Consider the following 25,055-nt stretch of genomic DNA (forward strand, 5'->3'; position numbering starts at 1 on the left):
TTTAACTCCTTGCACGGCTCAGCACCAGAAGGCCATCTTTGCCAAGGAGGAGCGGTCGTGCCCACCTGCCCATGCCACGGGGTGAGTCAGGGCCATGCTGCCCTGCACCACCTCGGAGCTGGAGGTGCTCCCTGATGGAGAGTGCTCCCCTCGCCCACCTCATGAGCATCCCGTGGGACTCCTGCAAGGAGAACCCTTTGGGATCAATGCGTGCATTTGAGCTTGAGACCTGCCACCCTCCCCGCCCGCTCGCAGGCTCCTGCTGGTGGTTCCTGCTGCTGCCTCATCGTCCGCCGCCTGTCAGCAAGCAGCCCTCGACGTCTTCCTGTGACACCTCTCCGATGTCACTTACTCCATTGCGCGTCTCGGTTTCGGTTTTTAGGAAGCTGAAGCAGCTCCGGAACCAGGAAACAGCAACGAGATCCAAAGATCTCAGCGCCGCAGGCATTTCGTGCTGATGCGGCGGCGTTCTCCCATTTCCCCGTCGCTGTGGGGAACCCTGCAACTTTCCTCTCCGCTCCTCCGGGCTGCAGCAGAAGCCCTTCCTCACAGAGAGCCAGCCAAAGGTAGGAGGGGTTTTCCCCTCTCGCAGGCCAAAACTTTAGGAGCGAAAAACCCCACTTTGCTTTTAAGCACCGTGCCAACCTGAGTAAATTCAGAGCCGTTCTACACAAAACCGAAGGAAGCAGGGAAGCAGCAGAGGCCAGCAGGCACCGCTGGCGGTCCCGAGGCACCGGCACCTTCTTTTCCCGCTTCCTTTTCTGCTGCTGTTCTCTCTGCCAGCCGCTTCTGGAGCCCCGCGCTGGCAGCGGGGTGCGGAGCAGCGGCAGCCATCCCACCGGGCAGGCCGTACCGGCCGTACCGAAATCCCCAGGGCCCCGCTCCAGCCCCCCACTCCTGCTCGCCCCCAAATTCCCCAGGGACTCTGCTCCGGCCCAGCGCTACATTCGGCATTGCCCTGAAATCCCCCGGGGGCTGCAGCTCAAAATCTACCACCGCTTTCTCTCGTAGCCAAGCGGGGGGGGGGATTTTATTTTTTCTTTTTCCCTTCGTGGAAGAGGCGCTGGTGCCTCTAGGGGGAACCGGGGCTCTGGAGAGCGGGCGTGCGCCGCGTAAAGCAGCCCCGCTGGGCACAGCGAGGGTCTGGAGGAGGCCGGGGCCAGCGGGGGCTGAGCTGGGCCCTGCTGGGGGCGGCGGGGAGACGGCGCGGGCACCCGAGGGCAAAAGACAGCGTCCGGCTCCTCCCCGGGCTCCCGGGCACCGGCCCCGCGCCTGCGCCGGGGACAGGGCGGCAGCGGGAGGGACGGGGCCCGCCGAGGGACGGGGCCGGGCCCATCCGGCAGCGGCTCCGCCGGCCGGCAGGGAGGGGCCGCGGAGAGGGAGGGCCGCGGCGGGCAGCGGGCGCCGAATGTGGCCGGGGGGGAACTCGGCTGGGCCCCGGCGGCCCCCGCTCGCAGGGCTGGCCGCGTAAGTACCCGTCCCGCCTCGTCCGGCGGCGCGGATCCCCGGCTCGGCCTCGGCCGGCCCCGCCGCCCTTCCCCGCGAAGGGGCCCGGCCCTGAGGCGCAGCAGCACCCGGGGAGGACCGCGGTTCGGGGGGGGGGGCACCGCTGGGACAGCCGGCTCTGCCCGGGACCCCGCGCCCCCCGCCCCGGCAGCCCCGGCGAGATGGCGGGCGAGGGCACGGCTGCATGGCCCGCACGCGTTTCTCCAGCCCTGCTGGGGCTGGGCGCTGGAGGCTGAACTGGGGAAGATCTTATTTTCAGTCTCCCTCTGCTTTGTTTTGTTTTGTTTTATTTTCATAGCGTTTTCTGCATGGAAGTGGTCCTGGGGCAAACATTGTGTCCTAAGGCGATGGAAAACTACGTGGCGTCGATGGTGCTGAGCGCGGTGGGTGACACGCTGGGCTACCGCAACGGGCGGTGGGAGTTCCTGCAGAGCGGCCCCGCCATCCACCGGGAGCTGGCCGAGATGGGGGGGCTCGGCAACTTCAGCATCCGGGGATGGAGGGTCAGCGATGATACGGTCATGCACTTGGCCACGGCCGAAGCCCTGGTCGCTGCCGGGAAGAACCCAAGTTTAGCGCATCTCTACTCCCTGATTGCAAAGAACTACAAGGAGTGCATGGACGACATGGACGGCCGAGCTCCAGGTAACCCCTCCACAGCACTGTCTGGGCACGGCTGTCCTCTCGCTGACAGCTCGGCCCTGGCGCTGCTTTGGGCTGTTTGTAGCGTTCACGGTGTCTCATGTCAAGGCAAAAGTTTTCCACACAGGGCACCTGTTTCAGGATGAACTAAAGAGAACAGAATGCAGCAAGCTGGAGCAGTTTGGTCTTCTCTGAACTAGATGAAAAAGATACTGTTTTGCCCACATTTACAAAACATTCTTACAGGCTGTGTGAGGCCTGGCCTTCGACTCAGGGGAAGGATGCTGACTTTTGCACTGGAGATGTGTCTTTTCCTACATCCAGTGGATGAAAAATGCAAACTCAACCATGCGTAATGTACACCCTGAGGCGCTGCGTTAAAGCAACGCATTTGAACAGAGAATTAATATGGAACTTCCCATAATAAATGCAATAAATTACACATAAAATATATTTAAAGGCACAAAGATCCTTGCTTGAAATAATTAAGTTTATTAAACCCAAAGTCTACTTTTGGCTAGCTCCACGTGTCTATTTTCCATGCCAGGACATCCAGGCCACAGTTGTCTTTTCTGAACCCTGTGCTTCCACCATCTCTCTTTTCTCTGCATAGACACAGGGGTGCCAAGTTTGGGTCACAGGCAGCGGGGACTGGCAGTGTGTGGCAGCGTTCAGGAAGCCCTGACAGGCTGCAGTAGCCAAGCCGTATGCAAGGAATTCCTGTAGTTCCTAGTTCGCCCAGGCCTGCGGACCCAGCTCTTCCCCAAGGACCCCGTCCAGCTCTGTGCTCATGGCCCAGCCTCTTCTGGATGCTTGAGTTAAACTGAAGTTGGAGCTGCTGAGGCTCGGCCTCTAATTTGGCTAGTGCAGGCCGTGTGAAGTATCCAGGAAACACTCAAATTCAGCCATCCTTCAGGAAAGTTTATACATCAGAAAGAAATTGCCAAGACATGCCTGTTTTGGAGTGCCCAGAATGTATCAAGAATGTTCTGATTTGACATTAAACATGGGAAAGGCCAAATCCTGTATTACTCTCTTAGGGTCACTGAGCATAGCGTGACAGAGCTGTGCATTTCCAAGGTAAACCAGGTTGGAAACTCAAGCAGGAATTCACTCCGCTTACCTTTCCACAGTGACCTCCTACCCTCGTGTAGAGAACTAAACTGCCAGTATTCTTTGACACAGATTGTCTCAGTTGTTGGAGTAGACTAATTAATAAAATATTTAAGACGGGGTAACGATGCTTGCCAGGATAGCGGGAGTTGGCAGCTTGAACTTCCGAGCGACTCACTGCTGTTTTGGCAGAGGAGCATCTTGTAGTTCGCCCAGCTGATGGGGTCTGCCAAGGTGGACTAGCCACAGCTGGCAGTGAGGCAGCATCTGGAAGCTATATTTGCCTCCGATATCTAAGCTCAGTGACTAAAACCTGAGGTGAAGAGGAGAAGAACCTTAATTTTAAATGTTAGTGATTAATAGCTAAGGATAATAGCACACCTGCTGCAGTCCTCCTGTGAGTAACAGCTGCAATATGCCCAAAAGCGGTTCCCATTGGGAAGTGAAGGATTTTAAAGGAAATTTGCTACGGACGCTAATTGGAGTGACGAAGGTCAGGTTATCTAGCTAAACAAAGAAATGCAACTTCTTTAACGGGTCCATGGACACTTAACCTCGCAAAATTTTTGGGGAAGCGGGGAACGTAATGTGGAAAAAAATGGAAGTCTGTTGGGAATGTTCTTGTAACAGCGTTCTGGGGTGCTCCTGCTGCAGCCACAGGACAGGTGCTCGGCTCTGAGAGCGTAAGTCCTGACACTTGACAGTTTAATGCCCACTGAGGTACTACCAAAGGGAATACCTAATCCATATCTGCAGCGTGGAGTCTCCGTGCCATATTGATAAATCCTAATGATAGAAGTTGCATGTCAGTAACTTCTTTCAGCAGTTCAGAGTAAATGGATTTTAACTGAGAACGTAACGTGAGGTGATGCTGTTCTGGCCAAAGTAAGTACTCACCAGGGAATTGCAGCCCATAAGGCTGAGAATGGAAAGTTGCTGCTGCAGCTTTCACCCAACAGAGAAGAGATTCCCCCACAACAGCGGGGGGAAAGTCACATTGCTCGCCCACACAAGGGAGTCCAGACCTGAAAACCAAAACCCCAGTAACAAAGGGATTCTCACAACGCTATGAGTCACCAGACGGTGATGGCAGGGTCCCTCAAGTATGCGGCCCCAGGAGAGAACTCACTGTCTTAATTCAATAGCAAGCTAATCCCTACATCCATTATTGCTCTTTATGATATGCCACAGCGCCAAATTCATTGTTCTTTGCCGATAACGAAGTCAATGAAGTAAGCGACACAAGCAGGGATGGATTTCTTGCTTCATGGTACAATTACATCTGCCTCCACAGCTCTCCAGGAAACCTTCTGCTTCACAACTCTGTCTTTTGGTTCAAGTCCTCTCCTTGAGGAATTATTTACCACTATGTGGTTGTTTTAACTCACCTTTTTTATGTGTGTTGATCGATCCCAAACAACTGTTACTGTCTGTGCTCATGAAGAGTCTAAATCAGTGGAGTGGAAGCCTATTCCAGAAATAACGTCCAGTCGTACTTGAAGCTTTTTCAGGTTGTCTTTCTTCACACACTGCTTTTTGCTTGTATTTCTTCTTTCCTTAGACCAGTACCCTCCTCAGGTAACTTTTCATTTCTTATTGTTAGTACAAAGGATTCCTAACCAGGATTTCATTTCCAAAACAGAATTTCCCGGTTCAGAAACTCCTACAGCCGTTTTCTTTTTTTAAGCCTGTTTTTAAAAAAAGACCGGACAACGTGATTTCAGCTTAGTCTTCCTAAACGGGCTTTCTTTCAAATGTTTTAATAGTTTAACTGTTTAAAAGCATGAGGATAATACTTGTAATACTTCATGAATCACAGGAGTCTTAGCTGTCCTATACTTGTTTGTTTTACACATTTTTTTTCATTTGCAGGTTATCAGTAGTCCTCTCCTAAAGTAATACGCACAGGTTTAAAGCTGCAGGTAAATTGTTATTGCAAAATAGCCACTCTTTCCTTACAGTGCAAGTCATGTCATCTTCCTCATTTTCTTTTTACTACAGTTAATGCGAGAACAATCTCACTTTTTATCAAGGAACGAGTTGCCTGCTCTCAACCTGCCCAGACACCTCCTGAAGGAAATGTCTTGCTCACAGTTCTGGCAAGATTACAGATTTCGCTTTGCTTTTGTTAAGCAGATTTTGATTTTAAGCTGCCCTAGTCCCTTTGCTCTTTACCCTTCCCCTTGTCTTCCTGGCAGAAGGTCTGTTTTACCGGGAACATGCGAATAGGGCGGTCGGCACAGCTTTTTAAAAACGTGGCTTTGTTTGGCGGGTTCTTTTTAATGTCCTGTTATGGGTCATAAGTGCAATGCTTGGTATAGTTAGATTTTTGAAAAAATGCCTCGGTTTTCTGTTAATGATCATAAAGTTGGAGATTATATTGATATCCCTCGTAACGATTTTGATACCTAGTGGCCAGCAGGGAATTAGCAGTAGAGGCCTGAATACATTCCCATTTTGAGACGCCACAAAAACAAAACTCCCGGGCAGTTCAGTTGAAGGTTGGTGGCGATGAGTGCCGGTAGAGCCCAGTCCTTCCCAAACCAAACCAAACCTGCCTGCTGCTGCTTCCAGCAGAGAAACACGGCCCCGCGGTTTTCACTCCATGTATCAGCGGGAGGAAGGATGTGTAAGGAACGTCTGGGCTGATCCAGGGATCGGCTGGCTGTGCGGTGCTGCAGAACCAGCAGGTCTCACCCACTGGGAAGGACATGACGGTGGCATCACGTGAGGGTCTGGCGTGGCAGGCGCGGGTGGGGCCGGTGAAATACCAGCTCTGGTCTGTGCCTGGGTCACACTGCGGGGAATTCACGAGAGCGGCAGTGGCCCGACGCTGTGGGCTGCGCTGACTGGCAACCCGTCTCTTCCCGTGGGGGACACTTGCATGGGCCGTTTCCATTCAGAGCTGATGTCAGCTGACAGGCATGAGGGGCAAATAGCCTGACAGCCGCGGGACCGAGTTTCTTTTTCAGTTTGAGACAACCGTCCATGGGGAGCCGGTCCACCCGTTGGTGCGGCGCAGAGGGCTGTACCCTGTGCTGCTCTGATAAGCTGATAATGTAACAACACCATTGGAAAAGAAATACACTGAAGACACTGAGACCAGAGCTGTAAAAGGATCCACCGACCTTCTTCCTGACAGCAGCCAGCCGTTGTTTATTTTTAGCACATGTCCAGAAGCCAGTCTTAAAGCTGTGCTTGGGTGCGGAGGTGTTTCAGCAACAAGGGCGCTGTCAATGCCGTGTGCAGGTGAACAGGCTGCCACGCACCAAATCCTGCTGCCGAGCGTGTGCCTGAAAGGGCAGGAGCGAACAGCTCTGCAGGGTGCTCAGTGCGGTACCTGGCTGCGATTAGCGAGCTCCTGGATCGTGGTGATCGAGTTGCACCAGCGGTAGTTGGACCGTAGAGTCGTGTGAAGTTTCTAGACCAGACTTCTGCCTTGCTATGCTGTTCTACGTCCCCGTCTAGAGCGGGGTGGCAATAACAGTCTCTGCTGACCCCCTCCCCCCCACCACGGGAAGGGAGAAAGGAGGAAAAGGGAGGGAGACCTACCAACTGAAAATTAAACCAGCTTTGCTAATAATACTAATAATGTGAGAAATAAAACAAAATATACAAGACCGGTACTGAGTTTCCCAGAGTTGGGTGCTGTCCCACCAGTCCCGGACTGGCCTCGGCAGCAGACGGGAAATGGACTCAGGGGTGCACGGATCAGGATCAGAGGCAGGACAAGGAGCGGGGTCCTTTTCAGCAGCCGGCCATGGACGAAGAAAACGAGACCCCTGTGATCCCCCAGCTTTAAACTGAGTGCGACGTGTGGCATGGAATACCGCGCTGGTCAGTGTGGGGTCACCTGTCCTGTCTGCCCCTCCCTGTGTGACCCTTCGTGACTCCTCACTTGCGGGACCTGAGAGGTCTGTTGGTGACCTTGGCTGCTACAGTAATAATTATAAACAGGGGCCTTTTTCTGCATTCCTTTCCTACCGTTAGCTCAGTGTAACTATAAACAGTAGGTGTTACTAGATTTGGAGTGGACATCTGTAAAATATGCAGCCAGCGTCAGAGAAATGCAGTTACTTAGAAGAACTCGGCTGTAAGGAAAATTCGCTAATAGAGAATCAGTTCTGTTTTAACCAAAACCAGGACATCTACTTAGTTTGACTGTCAAAGTAACCAGAGCACCTGCAAGTTTATCAGCTACCTGTCCCGGTTAGGCAGCAAAGTATAGGAGCAACAGTCTAATTTTGGGTGCATGAGCATATCGACTGCTGCTGTTACCCTGTGTGGCTGAGAGAGGACTAGGCACGCTGTGGTTAGGAGAAGACTAGTCTTTTGAGTCCACTTTTGCCATTGTCCAACACATTAAAACTTAAATGAAGCTGCTTGAAACCTGCCCTTGATTTACCTTTCTGCTGGAAGAGAAGTATTAAAGATTTGGCCAGAAGAGAAGACCAGGAGACAAAGGCAAGGCAGTAGAGGAGAATCAAAGATAATTTAATGTTTCAAACCTGTTTCCTCTTCCTGTCACACAAGGGTTTGGGCTAAGCTCTCAAAACTTTTTTCCTGGTCTTGGCTGGGAAAGCTGGCTCAGTTCTGAGATTTGGATGTGTTTGTGCAGGTAGCTTTATCCCGTGAATGTGCTGGACCAACAAGTGAGTTTCTGAAGAAGCAGCACTGGAAAGAGCAGAGCAATTTCTTTAAAAAGCAAATAGCAGAACTATGAAAGAGATGGAGGTGGGCAAGCAGGAGTTACAGTGTGGGTTCCCACCAGAAGAGGGGCAAAATTGGGCTAGGGTGTCAGCTTCCGGCAGAAGAAAACTGAGGAAGAGCGACAAAGTATATACAGTCCTGAATAGCGTGGAGCATGAAAAGTCCTTATTTCTTGTTAGAAGGGAATTTAAGGAAAGTGTCAAATGGCACTTTAAAACAAAAGGAAATGCTTTGCCTAACAAAATCGTGGCTCTGGTTACCATGGGTTGTTAAGGGAGTCTGAAGGCATGCGTGGGTTCAAGCTAAGGAGACCACTTCCTGGTGGCTAGGTCCACGGGGGTTATTGAACACGGCATTTTGGATCCATCTTCTGACGCAGGCAGGCTGTGCTCCTCTGTCTTGGAAGCCAGGCGGGTCTTCCTGGGGAAGCAACATACTTGCCTCAATTTTTTTGTAGCCTTTCCATAGTTACCTGTTAGTGGCTGTGTCTGAAGCCGAGCTAGCAGGCCAGGCAAACCTTTGGGCTGACTTTCAGTTGTCCTTCTGTTTGTTGGAGTACAGTAAAGCCAGTTACGCAGACCTTGTTGTGGTGAGGGAGGTGCTACAGTCATCGCTTTCTGACAAACTGCAGCACGGGAGATCTGGAAAACATTTTGTGTCAGTGAGGCAATGGGAAGGATTCCTGGGGAGGATGTGGGGTCCCTGCCTTTAAAGGGTCCCGTAAAGAGGCTAAACAACAGTCAGGAAAAAATGCAGAGTTACTTAGGCATTCCTTGGATCAGGGATTAATGTGACCTGATGGCCCTCCAAACCTCCTGTATAAATGTCTATCTGGATATCTAGATATATGTGTCCATAATGTACCTAATATATATAGTGTGTGTGTGTTGTAGATAAGTTATTAAATAAATAACATGAAATGTAAATGTAAACAATGTAAATTACCTAAATCAGCCCTGGAATGTTTTTCACTCCCCTAGACTATTTTATTATTTTCACAAACAAGAATTATCAGGTCTGCTTGGGAATATGCAGGATGCACTGGCAATCTAAAGCAAGAAACGTGTGTGAGCAGACGACTGACGTTTTTACAGGAAAGCCCAAAGCCCTTAGAGAGAGCAACGCTTCCTTCCCTGCTACCCTGCCTGTCTCCCCTCGGTTCCTGAGCTGTGTGACCCCATTCCCTACTGATGCATGTTTCTGTTTCTTCTCTTTCCTTTCTTTCTCTGTCTGGCTCTGCTGCTCCTGTCCAGGTGCCGTGTGTATGGAAAATGCGCTGAAGCTGGATCCAGGGCGGCCGGACGGCTGGAGGATCCCGTTCAGCCCCAAGGCGGGAGGCTGTGGGGCCGCCATGCGCGCCATGTGCATCGGGCTGCGCTTCCACCGCCCCGCTCAGCTGGACACCCTGGTGCAAGTCAGCATCGAGAGCGGCCGAATGACCCACCACCATCCCACCGGCTACCTGGGGTCCCTGGCTTCGGCCCTCTTCACGGCTTTCGCGGTGAATGGCGTGCCCCCCCCGGCCTGGGGGAAAGGGCTGCTGGAGGTGCTGCCGCGGGCGAAAGCCTACGTGCGGGACACCAGCTTCTTCGTGGAGGAGAACATGGGGCAATGGTGAGCTGCGCTCCCAGCACCAGGTTTTGTTAAAGTAAACCTCATGTACGGGAGGGCGAGCTCTGCTGATACGTAAGCTTCAGTGAACTCCTAGAGCAGCACACGCCTGCCGCGGGATCGAATCAATTCAGAATGTCTCTGAAGTCCCTCAGGGGAAATACACCTCTAACTTATTTAAAAAAAAAACAAACAACTGGGTCACATAGAGGTGACATTTTCTGGATCCAGTATGAAGTAGCTAGACTTGTCATCTCAAGCAACCGTGACCTGCTGAAAGACGGGAATCCAGGGTGGGGAGCAGCACCAGGCTTCGGGCTGAGCTCAGTCTGAAAGTTGTAACCAAATCTGGCTGCAGATTCGGTGTGGCTCTGTGCGCCGGGGCACATGCAGACAGGGCTCAAGGTACTCAGAATTTGGGAAGATGACTCAGTTCTCGCTCTGAGCCTTTGAATCCTGCGCAGCACGACAGCAGCAGGTGCTGGGCTGCCTTCTCCCATGTGGCTGGAGGGAGGGGAAATCTAACTCCCCGAGACATGTCCTTGTGCCTCTTACTGTAAGTCATCGCCCTGTCTGACGAACAGGGGACGCCTGCCATTTTGCCGAGCCATCGCTCGGGGCTCTCGCTGTGGCACGTCTTCAGCTGGTGCCCCGAGCGCCTGCAGGAAGCTCGGGCACGTGGTCCTGCCGTGGGAGGCTTCCTGCAGCCCCTCCATCTCGTCTCCTGTTTTCGCAGGCATTACTTCGAAGAGCAATGGGAAAAATACCTGGCGGAGAGAGGCATAGCAGACGGGGTCTCGCCGCCCACCTTCCCCCCGAGCTACGGCGTGGAGGAGAGGGACTCGTTCTACACCTCGCTCAGCTACGACGGCTGGGGCGGCAGCAGCGGTCACGACGCCCCCATGATCGCGTACGACGCGCTGCTGGGCGCGGGGGGCTCCTGGGCAGAGCTGGCTCACCGGGCCTTCTTCCACGGCGGCGACAGCGATTCCACTGCCGCCATCGCGGCCTGCTGGTGGGGGGCCATGCACGGCTTCCGCGGGGTCGGCGCCTCCCTCTACGCCCACCTGGAGTACCGGGACCGCCTGGAGAAGGTGGCCAAGGACCTGTACCGCATCGCCTAGGCGGGGGGGTGGCAGGGCCCCCCAGGGGTGTGCTGACCCCCCCCGCCGCCCCTCGCTCGACCAAGGTTTCGCAAACTCGGTTTGCAAACCCGCTGGATTAAAGCACGCGAGCGTAAGCCAGAGCCAGGCCTGCTTTTTCCCTTTGAGTGTGTTGGCTTCAGCGGGGAGGCCGTTCTGGAGCTAGCAGCGTGGGGCTTGCGGGCAGCCATTTGCAAGGGGGTTTGGTGGGAGCACACAACGGGTGCGCCTGTCCCTGGAGCAGCCCAGCCCGGAGGCATCGCTCCCCGTCAGCACGGCGGCTGCTCATCCTCTGGGCCTCAAGGGCAGCAGGAGCTCCCACCGCAGCACTGCAGCACGACAGGCGGCAAGACCCGCAGAAGCTGCCCCAAACCGGGGCTGCCGCCCGTACGAGCGTGGCAGAGGGGGTGAGGGATGCACGGCCGGCAGCGCGGGGCGGGCGTGGGCTGGAGAGATGCCTCCCGGCAAACCCACGGTGGCTCGCCACACTCGCCGCCCTGAACTGGCGATGGGGAGTGCTGGGGACCCCGCTTGCCGTCCAGCCCTGAGCATGTGTAAAGGCAGGACCTCTGCTCGGTAGCAGAGAGAGCGTAGCAGGTACAGCCCTTGGACAGCCTGCTTGTGGTGTGGGGCGGGGGCAAACAGCCCCTCGCGTCTGTGGGCAGCAGAGTTTTCTCATACAATTATTTTAGCAGAGGATTTTTTGTTTACTTGTTTTAAATGAATGCGGAAAAACCCCCAAGCCCAAGCCGACGGCTACGTCAGCAGTGCAGCTGGCACAATTTCACAGCACTTTTGCTGCACAGGTAAGAACATATCACACTCCTTCCCTCATTCAGTTAATGAGGGGGGTTCAAGACAACTGACCGAACTCTTATTCAAGGTAGAAGTGGGTACTGAGAATTAAAAGGCTGCATTTTACGTCAACTTAAGCAACTTCTGTAGTGAACTATATTCTTCTCCTTACATGAAGATTACTAAAGATTATTTGCTTAGTATTTGCTATGGATAATTCTACAAAAGTATGTTTTTTCTTCAAATCCAGACTATGACACAGCAAAGTACTTGCTATTTTCAGAGCAATTTCAAGAACGGTGTATCCCATCCAATAAACAGACCTGAGGGGCCTCTGTTAAGTGTTATGTTCTATTACGGGATGAATTAAGGGATGGGAGGCAGAAGTGCGAAGAGCCAGAGGGTGCAAGGCGTCTACCACGAGGCAGGAGAGCTGAGGCATCAGGGAACAGGGGTGGTGGGAGAGGGAGAGGCTGCCTAAAAGGGGGAGCGGGCTTAGGAGCTCAGCACACCTTTATGCGGGGAGTGCACACAGAGGCGTAATGAAAGCCCCCGTCTGACAGAAACCAGCAGCAATAGGACTCACAATTTCAACACGGTTTACTACAGCTCTCAGGTGTGTTGTATAAAACATGTTTTAGTGCAACATAGTACAAAGTTTTTGTTGTTTTTTTTTAAAAAAAAAAACCCCAAACATTTTTCCACATCATGCATGGATAGGGTATCTCTCTTCTCGGGTTCGTTACAGAAAGTTACAGCAGAGAGAGTGGTTTGAAAAGCTTTGTGTTAAAACGTTACAGGAAGGGTCTGCCTTATAAAAACAGAGAGAAGTCTGAGACTGGGCAACACGCTGCCAGAGCAGCGGAGAAATGTCACGGCCAGGTACATTCAGGGTCCGCCATGGGAGCCGCTTCCTGGGAAAGCCTGGGCTCGGTGCAGGAGCTGCGGGGCTGGGAAGGGACCCAGGGGGACGGGGCCACGGGACAGCCCTCCAGGAGAGCCCTGCTCTGGGGCAGACAGGCCGGAGAGGAGGAGCCTGGCTCAGACACAGCACACTGCTCTCCCAGGAAAGAATGGCTCCCACCGACTTCATTTTCTCTTTTTTTCCTTTAAAGCTGAAATGAGTCGCAGTTCCTGCCCAGGAGCAGTACGTACAGGAGACACTACATTTAACGGAACAATACCCACTGGCTGCAGCTGCTGCTGTTTGTGCCTTGGTTCTTCATTTCCATTCACTTCTCATCCCACTCCTCTCTTTGCAGATGCTTTATCCAGAAAGGGAAGACAAATGTGTGGGTGTGTGATACATACATATATATATCTATATATAGGAGTGTGATACTATGCATATGCTGAAGCCAGTAAGCAGTTATGTCTCAAGGAGGCAGACATCACAGAGGGACGAGTGAAATTTGGGCATCCCAGAAGATGAAGAAGAAACCAACACTGTTCTGGTGGAGGACCGGAGGTGGCTGACTTCAGATGCCCTGGCATGGGACGGTCTGTGGCCACGTGGGTCCTCTCCCAGCCGCGAGAGAGGATGCGCGGTGCAGATCTCCCACCTGAGGCTTCGCCACCTCCGAAACACTGAGGCGTGAGGGTCCAACTGACCAGTGCTACACAGCATCGGCCAAGGTCCCCTCCTCTTCACAAAGAGCAGTCCGGCCCTCCTGAAGAGGATGATGATGGTGGGTATGGCACCTCTCGCACACGAGGCATGGGGGCGTCTTGCAGCTGCACCCGTCTGCCCCGGTTGGCTTCAGCCATGCTGCAAAAAATGAATGGCCGGATTTGCCAGGAAGACATCGAGGAAGACAACAAAAGGCCATTTTTGGCAAACATTTTCTTCTGCCAGACACAACGTGTGTGTCTGGCGTGTCGGGGGGGAGGCGGCTTCCTCCACTGGACAGGGCAGGGGTACTTGACATTACGGGGTACGGGAGCTCAGGTGCCCCACGCGGTGAGAGCCCTGGTTTGGTTCATGAGAGCCATATCTTTCACAGAAAGAACAGCATTTCCTGCCACAGCGACCGCCTACGACAAGAGCAGGTGACTTTGCCAGGAGGGGGAGCTTACGGAGAGATGGCTTCTCCTCCTAAAGCCCCAGAAATGAGAAACAGCAGACACACGCACACACGCAAGGGGAAGACTTCTCTCATCCCAAGGGGACAGGGAAGCCCCCTGGGTGCCGACGCGGTGCAGGCTCCTCGCCTTGTCCAAGCTCGCGCCGGGAAGTAGTGCAAGCTGCAGGGAAACTCGTGACACGTGGTGGTTAACTGCATGTCCCTGCTGCGTGGCGTGGCCGCAGCCGGGCTCCTTGGCTGAACCATCCAGGGGCTGTGAACCCAACCCGTGGAGCTTCCCCCTTTGCAGAGTCATTACTTTGGTCATTTTGAAGTCTTCAGAGGCTGGATCCAGCCACCCATCCCCAGGTGACCGGAGCACAGAAGGGACCTGCCTCATCAGAGGTGGTGGCACGGACACTGGGGAGGAGCACGACTCTGGTAAGCTGGACCGTACGAGGAACCTCTTTGCTACCGGCAAAGTCTGGGCTCTGAGGCATCCTCCTTCCATCCCCCCCTTCAGCTCCTGGAGACAAATTAAATTGCTCTTGTCCTGACCGCAAGCTCGCTGAATACTCAAGTCTCTCCAAGACCTGGGAACGCTCCCAAAAGGTGAATTGCTCCCTCCTGAGAGAACAGTAAGATGGAGGCAAGAAGATGCTGAGGCTACAGCCGGTCTTCGAGATGGACCTCCCGATGGCACAGCTAACCCCTCCGGAGGTGGACCTGGCTTTGTTGGTTTTGGAAAAGGGAGGAGCTAGCTCAGCGCACCTTGGGGAAAGACCACCTTCACCGTGGCACCGAGTCTACGGAGGAAAACCAGTCTGTTTTCCAAAACACATTTACTTCCAAAGGGATCGTCTCAGGACCAAAGGCCCCCCCGGGAACTCCTCGCTGTGTGGAGGGCGGGGGAAGCCTACAGTTCTCTGAGTGACTGAAAAAGAAACGACAACAAAAACGTAACGGCCCAAGAGACGGCAACCGATGGCAGCAAAATTAATCCGAGAGGAACATCCGCTATGTACAGCAAGCGCAGGGACCCTCCGTCCATCGCGGTGAGGGGGTGCGATCCCACAGGGGCTGGGGGAAGCCTTGGACCTTCCCGTCCCTGCCAGCTGGGTGCTCTGCAGAGCTCAGCCACCGCACCGGAGCACAGACACTGAAACAAATGAAACAAGAAGAACAAAACCCACTCTGTTCCTTAGGGTTCCTGGTGTGCCTCTGCTTCTCTCTCTCTCTGCGTGTCCCCCCGGGTGCCTCTGCCTCTTTAGTCTATGGTTCCTGGGTGGATGCTGAGGACTGGCGGCTCTAGGCAAGTGGGAGAGTAGTTGAGGTGAGGCTCTTTGATCCACAGCAAGGGGACTCCGTTCTTGCCCTCCGAGTTCTTGCTGGAGTTTCGGCTCTTGAACCGCACCAGGAGGATGGTGATGATCAAGATGCCGAAGATGGGGAAGGGGTAGAAGAACACAAAGTAGAAGAGGGCGTCGTTGGAGCAGATGACGGACTGCAGTGTGGAGCCTGGAAAGAGACACAGTACGGTCACATTTCACGGATTCTCTGCAACACAGGGCCTACAAACTTCTTCACAAACATAAAATACCAGATGCTCATTAATCTCTGTCAATGCAGGAGGTGGGGCTCCGAAAAAAACACCAACACTGGAAAACACAGCAGTAGAAGAAAGTTGTTGCAGGACACATTTCGCCTTTATCCCCTCAAGAGTGTCACGAGTACTGGAGAACCCTCCCCGGTGCGGACTGGACGGTATCTTACAAAGCGGGGAGCCCCGCAAAGCGTTAATATTCCCTCAGCAGCAGTACACGGAGGCAGCACCCCAGGGTACCTCCCTCAAGGGCCCACAAAACTCTCACGACCTCGGTTATCTCCGGGGCCTCTAAACCATCCGATGGCTTCAAGAGCTTCTGGGAGCAGACCCCTGTGCCACAGCTCCCACCCTTGTGCAGAGCTAAGCCAACTTCCAGGGTGCTTCCCAAAGGGAAAGGTTAAACCCCAGCGGGGGGCAATGTCCGACCCCGCTGACTCAGCACACACCAGGCGTTCAGTGCTGTGGGGTGGGCAGCTCCGGCACAGAGCGAAGTGCAGTGCAGACGCTCAAACCCAAGCAAGAGCTGGGCAACGAGCCATCAAACTGACTGAAAAAGCACCGCCATCACAGGCTTTCCCCGGTATGGCTGAGACCCTGTCCCACTCACTCCGTGGCCTTTTTATCTTGGTTGAACCAAAGACGCCGGGGACGCCAGGGCCATGCCTCCAAGAGGGTCGTCACCTCTTCTCACCTGCATCCTGCACATGAACAGCGACCGTCCCCGACTCCTCCTCCGCCAGCCGGTACCACACGCCGTTGGGGTCCGCCAGCCACTCCTCCACGCGGCACGAGTAGTTGCCCGTGTCGGCACCGCCGGCTTGCAGCACCGTCAGACGGAAGAGCACCGCCGAGAGCCTCTGGAAGCGCAGGCGGCCCTCCCAGCGACCGGCCTCGGGGCTGAAGACGGCATCGGGGCCCACGCTCAGCACCGCTTCCCTCTCTTCCTCCTCCTCATCCTCCTCGGCGTGGCCGCCTGCCTCTTTGGCCCGCAGGTTGTACCACGTCACCGCAAAGTGGGAGTCCGGGCTGGAGCGGGACAGGATGCTGCAGTCCAGCGGGAAGGACTCCTTCTCCTGCACTGTGAGGTTGGCAGTGGCCGTGTCCACCTGCAAGGTGGGATCTGAGAGGACAAAGTGGGAGAGGTGAGCGCTGAGCAAAATGCTGTTGCCCAGGTCACCCCGCCCCAGTGCAAACTGACTCATGACTCCGGTGCCGGGCGCGATCCCAGCAAAAGCCCAAGGCTTGCTGCAGCCTGCCAGGTCCCACAGGCACCTCTGCGGTCAACCCCTCAGGCGCAGCATCCTCAGCCCCCGGCGCAGGGTCAGACAGGAGCCGGCTGCGAGCGCCGTGCCATCGCCCTGCCCGCGCGGACCCTTGCACCAACGAGCGTGTGTGTGTGTGAGGGGAGAAAGTTGCCGCAGCTCATCCAGACGCGCTATGAGAACCCACCAGAAATACCCAGGTTCGGTGCGTGTGCTGAAGAGCAATCTACTACTACTCCCCAGCTACCGCTGCAAAGAGCACTGCACTCCATGATGATTTTTAATTTCTCCGAGAGCGCTCAAAGGACTTGAAAATCAGTACGACAGGAGAGGAGAGGACTTTTTCCAGCAATCTGGCAAGTTATTTATGTAAGAGGTTCCTCCACGGAGATGTCCTCAGCACAGACACAGCAAAGACGCTTCTGAAAGTCTCCCTCTCTCGTTTTTTTTTTCTCTACTTCTTGCTGCAAGGCTAAAGAGATGTTTTTACCTAACAAGATACAGCGGTCAGAACCCAAGATGAGTTGATTAAAGGCTGACTTCAAGAGCAATTAACATTTGGTTTAGTCATCCTGCCAGGGAACACATACTCCAGGGATCGCAATCAGTCCGGATCTAAGCTTTCATTTAAAGATTAAAAAGCCCTTTCCGACACGGGGGCTGAGCAGAAGGGCAAGCTGATAGCTCACTGAAGAGAGAGGCACCTTCCTCCTCCTCCAGCGAAGACAGCCGGGCAACCCCTTGCTTGCACGGACCCCGGGGGTCCCCACAGGAGGGGGCTGCTGCCCCCCAGCTCTCACCAGCCGCGGGACTGCTGTGCCCAGCGGGGCTTCTCACTACAGCACCTGCCCTACACTTTTAAATGGTCCTGTAAGGGGAACGTTCATTAAGGCCAGAGCTCTTCAGGCTGTAGGCAACACGAGCGTTTTCAGTTCACATCTGCCCCGGAAAAGCTCCTGAGCAGCAGCAGGAACGAGGTAAGTCCTGAGATTTCAGGGACTACTGAGGGGAACAGCAGGAGGGGAAGGAAACGGCTCGTCAAAACCAACACAAATCCTCCCCCACCTCAGCAGGTTAAGCAGAAAGAGGAGAACTGTTGTCTGAATGTGCTGAGAGGTTTTTTCCCCCCCCCTGCTGCTCGTGATTATAGTCCTGAAAGACTATGAGCACGGAGATCCTCACTAATGAGACATGAGTCACAAGCAAGTTTAGTCATTTTGTTAAGTACTGGCTGCTATGAAATAAAAACAAACAACAACAAAGGACTTTTAGAAAAAAATTATCTTGAATTAGTGCACGCCCAACTCCCTCTCTTCTTCCCACTCCACGTCCTTCTGCAATTCAAAATAAGCCTCAAGGATTTCCCCTGCTGCTCGTCCGCCCGTCCGTCCATCCAGTCCCCCCGTCCCCCCCCCCCCAACCGCCATCAGGGCTGGCAATTCTCAGCCTGGATGAAGAGCTGCACTGACAACCGTGCGGGCAGCCAGGCTACAGGGATTGCCTGGGGGTCTCTGCTCAAGCCACCTCGGCCAGCAAAGTTGCCCAAGCAAGGGACCTGGAGGACAAGGGCTGTGCTATCCCCTGCGAGAGCTCCTCCTTCGCAGTACAAATCTTCTCTGCCAGGAATGACCGTGATTTCCAGAATTTTACCCTTTTGCCAGCTCTGCTGCAAAGCGACAAGGCTGACACCTTGCTGGAATGAGGAGGCATAAGGCACCACAGCCGTACTTGTGGAGTGGTTGCTTTACATGCTGGAAAGTACCCAGCAGATGAAGACCGTAACTGTTATTTCACCTACAGCCTTTAAGGCAGACATTTCATCTTAAGTTATATGCCTCAAAAACTAGGGAATCCGTATTTTCCAAGGTAAATTGTCCTTGCAGCTTATCTGTTGTTAAAACAGATGACACTTAGCAGAGCACCCTGGGAATCCTCTTCTGAGGGCTTGCGAGTCCACAAGTGCCAGTCAGTCTTTAAGAACCACCTTTCAGAAGCACAAGAGTAGACAATTCCACTGTGTCTTAAGTCAAGCAAGTGAGGCAGAAGGCCAGCTTCGCAGTACAGGGAACTCGTGGAGCTCAGAAGAAAAAAGAAATTGTATGATCTCTGGAAGCAAGATCAGGCTTTGCAGGAAGAGCTCTGGTTTGCATATGCTGGGAGAAGACATGAAAGGCCAAAGCTCAGTTAGAGCTGAAACTGGTCAGTGTCGTGTCAGCTAACAAGCAGGGCTTTTTTTAGGTATGCTAATAGCAAGGAGGTCTAAAAAAACCATGGGACCAACATTTGTTGAAGATGGTTGGACAAATACTTGTTGAAGATGGTTACCTGACTACTAGGGATGAAGAAAAAGAGGAGCCATTCAATGCTTTTTTTGCCTCAGTCTTTAATAATACTGATAGACCTTGGGCTGTCCAGTCCCCTGAGTCAGAGGACCACAAGTGTGGGAACAATGACTGACAATTTCAGTGTCCACAAATGGAAAGGGACCAGCATGCACCTGCTGAACGTTCACAAGTCCATGGGGCCTGATGGGATTCATCCCAGAGTACTGAAGGAGCTGGCAGATGTTATGGCAGGATCCCTGTCGATCATCTACCAAAGGTCTTGGGAGCCTGGGAAGGTCCCTGCTGACTGGAAGCTAGTCAATGTTGTTCCAGTCTACAAAAAGGGTGTGAGGAAACTACAGACCTGCTAGTCTAACCTCAGTTCCTGGAAAAACTATGAAGATTCTACTGGGTACTACTGAATGGCATTTAAAGAATAATGCAATCATCAGGCACAGTCAGCATGGGTGCACAAAGGGAAACTCCTGTTTAACCAATTTGATATCCTCCTACAATAAGGTCACCCGACTAGTGGATGAAAGCAAGGTGGTGGATGTAGTTTTTCTGGATTTTAGTAAGGTTTTTGATACTGTGCCTCACAGCATTCTTCTGGATAACTTGTCCAACTGAGATGAGCAGGTTCACGGTGCGCTGGGTGAAGAACTGGCTGCAGGGCAGAGCTCAAAGGGTTATAGTGAATAGGGCTACATCTGGCTGGTGACCAGTCACCAGCGGTGTTCCTCAGGGCTCAGTTCTAGGGCCAGTTCTGTTCAATATACTTATCAAGAATGTGGAGGCAGGACATGAATGCACCATTAGCAAGTATGCTGATGATACCTAACTGGGAGGTGCTGTTGACTTGAGGTACAAGAGGCCTTGCAGCGGCATCTAGATAGATTGGAGCACTGGGCAACGATTAATGGGATGCAATTTAACAAGTCCAAATGCTGGATTCTGCACCTGAGACAGAGTAATGCTGTACACAAGTATAAACTGGGAGTGGAGTGGCTGGAGAGCCACCCTGCAGAAAGGGACGTTGGGGTGCTGGCAGCAGCAGCATCAATAGCAGTCAGCAGCATGCCCTGGCAACCAAGTGGGCAAACTGCACCCTGGGGTGCATCAAACCCAGCCTAACCAGCCAGACGAAAGAGGTGATTGTCCCGCTGTATTTAGCACTGGTGCAGCCTCACCGTGAGTGCTGTGCGCAGTTCTGGGCCCCACGGTGTAAGAGGGATGTGGAAGTCCCTGAACGTTTCCAGAGGAGGGCAACAAAGCTGGTGCAAGGGCTGGAAGGAATGTCCTACAAGGAGAGGCTAAGGACTTCGGGCTTGTCTAGTTTGGAGAAAAGGAGGCTGAAGGGCAGCCTCATTGCTCTCTGCAGCTTCCTGAGTAGGGGATGTGGAGAGGGAGGTGCTGAGCTCTCCTCCCTGAGATCCAGCGATAGGACGCATGGGAATGGTTCACAGCTGCGCCAGGGTAGTCTTAGACTGGACATGAGGAAGCGGACAATGCCCTTAACAACCTGCTTTAGCTTTTGGTCAGCCCTGAAGTGTTCAGGTGGTTGGACTAGATCATTGTAGGTCCCTTCCAACTGAAATATTCTATTCTAATTCTTTTCTATTCCATATTCTATTCTCAACCCTTTGAAACTGGAGTTTCCGCCCTGGTCTGAACTTCCATAGCACTTTTTTCCCCCACTAGATCCTGGAAAGAAGCAGCAGCACCTGCGGCCATCCCTGATGCCTGCCTCTCTGAGTCTGGGCACAGCCAAAACAGTGGTGGTAGGCAGTGGGATCCACCAGAACAGCATCACTGGCAAGAGGGTGGCCAGGAAGCCCATAAGTACTCCCTTGTCCATACAGAGGCAGGCTCCTCATAGCCAGATCTTGCCCCATCAAGAAGCCCAAGCCCTCGTCCCAACCAACAGACGAGCCCTTAAGAGCTGCACACCCCATATCTGCTTCTTCACCTGCAGAACAGGGAGCAGCAGCATGAGAAACTGCCTGGACACCAGCAAGGGTCTCAACCTCCCCTGCTGCTCTCTTTTCATGCAGGGATCCTGCCCCTGGGGCACACGCCTGGGAAGCAGAGATAGATTCTCCCTTCTCATTCTCAATCAAAATGTGAATAAAACTGGAAGCCTATCCTATCGAATCTGCCAAAAGTGCTGTAAAAAAACAAATTTGCAGATGCAGTGGTGATAAAATCCGAAGCCCATCTATCTGTTTGCAGGGCTTGCTCCATGCTCCTTCCAGAAAAGCAACGGTGCACCCTAGAATACATGCAAGAAAGCATCACCACGGTCTGTAGTGTAGTGGTCCTGCCCTTTGCCCAGACCCACTGTCAATGACAGACAGATGGTGGCGTTCGGTCCAAGAGGGCAGAGCACCGCTCAAAGCTGCTGGCACGAGACCCTCCTCACCTGGCTGCTTGACGGTGAGGGTGATGAGTCCGGAGAGGTCCTCTGCCCGCTTGTACCAGCGGTCACTGGGGTCGAGAAGCCACTCCTCCACACGGCAGTCATAGGCCCCGCTGTCCCGCACTGTGGCATTTTGGATGGAGAGGAGGTAGAGACCTGGGGATGGGCTCTCCAGGTGCAGCCGGCTCCGCAGGTCGCCCCGTGCCACCAGATCCCCGTAGCGCAGGGTGCTCTGACGGCTCAGCCGGGCCACCGCCTCCTTCTCGGGGTGGCCCGGCCGCCAGACGTACCACTCCACCGAGAGCTGGGATGAGGGGCTGGTCCGGCTGCTGACCAGGCACTCCAGAGTCACCCACTGGTTCTCCAGCACTGTGATGTTCTTGTGGGTCTGGTTCACCTGCAGGCGGTTATCTACGGGAACAGGTCAATAGAAATGCAAGGTGATCGAGGGCTGCAAGGCTCCTTTATCTGCCCACAAGCCCTTCCTGCATGGCCACAATCCTGGGGTGCAACAAAAGAAATGAGGAAGGGGAGGGAAAAAAAGATGGACGGGGGGAAGAGGAGGAAAACAAAACAGAACTTGTGTTTTTTAGGGTCTTCTGAAAATCTCAGGACAGCCACCAACAATGCCCCATTCAGCACAGGGAACTGGAAACCCACAATCTCCCAGTAGGACCTGGGGGGTCCTAAGTGCATGGACACTTTGTGAAGGGAGATCACACCTCAGTCTTTTCTCATTCTCCTCCTGGGACAGAGCAGTAGCCTGATCACACCCCGACCAGTAAGCCCTCCTGCAGTGGGAACAGGAAAAAAGCCAAGGCAGAGAGCGGACAGCTAACTATAAGGAACCACCACTGCAAAATGAGAAGTGGCACGAGGGCAAAGTCACACACGGTGTTTTGCTGCCTTGGGAATGTCCCTGGTTTTTGCTCCACAAGTTCATTGATACATGGCGAGGGGGTGACTGCAATCAGCTCCTTTATGTGAAATGACGTGCCGTACACTCCTAACTCCTCCTTGACTTCTTTTCAGGGGCACAGCCCGGACTTCCCCGGTACGGCCGCTGCAGCAAGCGATGGGCACAGTACTTCCCAAAGAGAAGCGGGAAGTGTAAAGGAGGGGGCAGATCACAGACTGCCCCCCTCCCTGACCGCCCTGCAGCCATCTCGGGACTTTGCAGACACAAACGAGGAGCTGGGATCGGCAGCGAGCGGCATGCTCTGGCCTGCTGGACTCCCTGCGTGACCAGGCAAAGCTGCACTGCGAAGACTGGCCAGAGACCATACTCTGTACCAGTCTCGCACCCCTGTCCACGGAACGTGTGTCTAGCCCACTAAATCCAGACAGAGAAAATGCATTAAGCATCCTAGTCCAGCCCTGCTATCCAGGTCCGTCCCTCCTGCTCAAGGGATTTTATGCTCTAGAAACAGACACTGGGAGCATGTGGGGACAAGGCAGGCTTCCTCATGAAGTTCCGATGCTCTGCCTCAGCAGCACGCATGGGGTCCAGGCTGCTCTCAGAGACGGTGCTTGCCTCCCTGCCTCCCCTCTTCGCACAAAGTGAGGGCTCTGTCCCTAGCTTGTGGGGGCCACCTTTAGCTACTGCATCAGCTCATCTTTACCAGCGATGTCCGCTGCCACGGAAACCACCAGCAGAGCAGATTTCTTCTTTCCTGACAGCCAGCTCCCCCCACCTGATTAAATTCATTACTCACATCTCATGTGCACAGCACTGAGGGAAAACAGACAAGGCTTCCCGTACCTGCCAGGATACAGGCACAGAGTAAAATTAAACTGTGTGCAAAACATAAAAATGCTTTCCCAGGCAGGCACACACTGTTTCTCTCTCAGTAGGTCGCTAGTCGACACTCTTGCTACATGATGCTCTCGAGGATAAGAAACTTGGCTGGATACAGTGGCCCTCTAGATCGTGGTAGATGGACAGCCTTCACGTGGGGACACTGAAATGCATGCCAACCCAGTCTAAATAGAGGAGGGTTGCATCAAAAGAGGAAAACGTCCTTCTTCGTGCAGGCATGAGGATGCAAGGAGGGTGTGACAAGGCTGCAGCGGAAAGAGCAGAGCATCCCTGTTGCCCCAGAAAAGCTTGGCGAGCTCACAAGCCGTGCATGACAGCTGATGCCAAGCAGACCCCACCAGCGCGGCATGTGGTACCTGGCTGCTTGACGGTGACCTCTGTCCGCCCCGACACCTCCTCCGCCAGCTTGTACCAGGCGTGGTTGGGGCTGAGCAGCCACTCCTCCACATGGCAGTAGTAGCTGCCGCTGTCTCGGACCTCTGCTCGCTGGACCGTCAGGCTGAAGAGCCCCCCCGACGCCGAGCGCTCGAACTGCAGCCGGCCCCGCAGCCCCTCTTCCTCTGCGTAGGTGCCGTACTCGAAGGCTGAGCTGTGGGTGGTCTTCAGGATGAGCTTGCCGTCGGCGTCGGAGGGCTTGTGGACGTACCACAGCACGGCGAAGTGCGAGTCGGGGCTGGTCTGGGATTTCACAGAGCAGTTGAGGGGGATGGGACGGTTCTCCACCAGCGTGATGCTCCGCTTCGACTTGCTCACCTGCAGCTTGGTCACTGCAAGGGAGGAATGGAGAAGGATGAGGAAAGGTGGGTCATCAACACAGAAAAGAAAAGTCACCTGGTTTGGGGAGGATGAGAGAGTCCTCCCCCAGCTGCAGGCATGGCTGCTCTTGCCTGGGCCCCGCTTGCACTGGACCTTTAAGACAAAGGCGTTTACATGTTCTCCTACCAAGTCTTCTCTCGTCTTTCACTCCCTGCTCTACTCCTGGATCCTCCTACTGTTTCCCTCAGCAAGAGGCTGCTTTTTCACAGTTTATCCTTTAAAAGATTTCCTTCCTTAATTCACGGTGGTCTAAGGCACCAAATGTAGCAAGGCTACACCCAAACTCAGTGGGTTTTTTCCATGGTGAAATCATACCACTTGCACCTCAGGGCAACGAGCTGTTGACCAGTTCCAGAGAAAAACATTTCCAGGAACACTGAATTGAACGAGACTCTACTGCTGTCACATGCCAGCCATCTCAGTGACATGCAACCCACAGACACGCAATAGCTATGGGAGCAAATGTGGGCACAAGAGGAGAAGAAGAAAGAGGACCAGACTGGAAAGCATCAGGAGGGAGCAAGCTCTGCTACAGCAGCCAGGAGATCTGGTTCCAGGTCCACCACGGACCCGCACAGCCCAGCATAAGCCGCAGGCATGCCATCTCATTTGGCTTCCCACGCTCAGCGGCAGTTCCCACACTGATAGCTGAGCGGTCACACAGCATCAAGGATGACACGGTGGTGTCACCAGCCCTTGTCCCTACAAGAGAGAGACACACCAGCTCCTGATCCCTCTGTCCCTGCAGAATCAGGAGACAAAGCCTGCCCGTGGTGTGCTCAGGCTGTGCCCATTGCCCGAGCCTTGTCCCAGGGCATCCCCACCTGCACGGAGGGACACGGAGAGCCCTCCTGTGACTCTGCGCTTGGTGTGCCTGGTGCCCGGCCAGCTAAAGGCACGGGGAGCAGGGCAGCTCCTGGCCAGGTACACCGCTCTGCCCAGCAGCTTGGCCACCGCCTCCCCTCCTTTGCAGGAGGAGGAACCGGGGCATGCTGTCCCCCGTCCTCCCTGAACGGGGCCATGCTGTCGTGCCACCAGGTGCAGGGAGTCTGCGGACAACTGGTCAACCTCTTCACAAAGCTGAGTGAGCGCCTTGGGCACGACTGGCACGGCGGAAGCGTGGCACCACAGGCACGATGGGAGCTGTGCCCATTCGCACCCTGCAAAGCTGTCCCGCACAGCCTGTGTTTGCAGGGAAGCAACACTGTCCCCTCTCTCTCACCAAGG

The 25,055-nt window shown here is 54.0% G+C and overlaps 2 protein-coding genes across 3 annotated transcripts in view; one reads left to right on the forward strand and one right to left on the reverse strand.

The window, feature by feature from the left end:
- Nucleotides 1-1,120: 1,120 nt before the first annotated feature.
- Nucleotides 1,121-11,852, forward strand: ADPRH (ADP-ribosylarginine hydrolase). The gene is made up of 4 exons (XM_075434448.1): nucleotides 1,121-1,467; nucleotides 1,805-2,151; nucleotides 9,225-9,585; nucleotides 10,319-11,852. The coding sequence occupies exons 1-4, from the start codon at nucleotides 1,409-1,411 to the stop codon at nucleotides 10,704-10,706; spliced, it is 1,155 nt and encodes a 384-aa protein (XP_075290563.1). The 5' UTR covers nucleotides 1,121-1,408; the 3' UTR covers nucleotides 10,707-11,852.
- Nucleotides 11,853-12,101: 249 nt separating this feature from the next.
- The window catches only part of IGSF3 (immunoglobulin superfamily member 3), a 99,990-nt gene continuing 87,036 nt past the window's right edge, over nucleotides 12,102-25,055 (reverse strand). For both annotated transcript variants that reach the window (XM_075434460.1, XM_075434469.1), the window contains exons 7-10: nucleotides 23,369-23,779; nucleotides 21,197-21,604; nucleotides 15,880-16,308; nucleotides 12,102-15,100 (exon numbers count right to left, since the gene is read on the reverse strand). In XM_075434460.1, the coding sequence (XP_075290575.1) occupies nucleotides 14,850-15,100; nucleotides 15,880-16,308; nucleotides 21,197-21,604; nucleotides 23,369-23,779 (1,499 nt within the window). In that variant the 3' untranslated portion in view covers nucleotides 12,102-14,849. The remainder of the gene's footprint in view (nucleotides 15,101-15,879; nucleotides 16,309-21,196; nucleotides 21,605-23,368; nucleotides 23,780-25,055) is intronic.

This window comes from Opisthocomus hoazin, chromosome 1, assembly GCF_030867145.1.
Source record: "Opisthocomus hoazin isolate bOpiHoa1 chromosome 1, bOpiHoa1.hap1, whole genome shotgun sequence".
Taxonomy (NCBI): Eukaryota; Metazoa; Chordata; class Aves; order Opisthocomiformes; family Opisthocomidae; genus Opisthocomus; species Opisthocomus hoazin.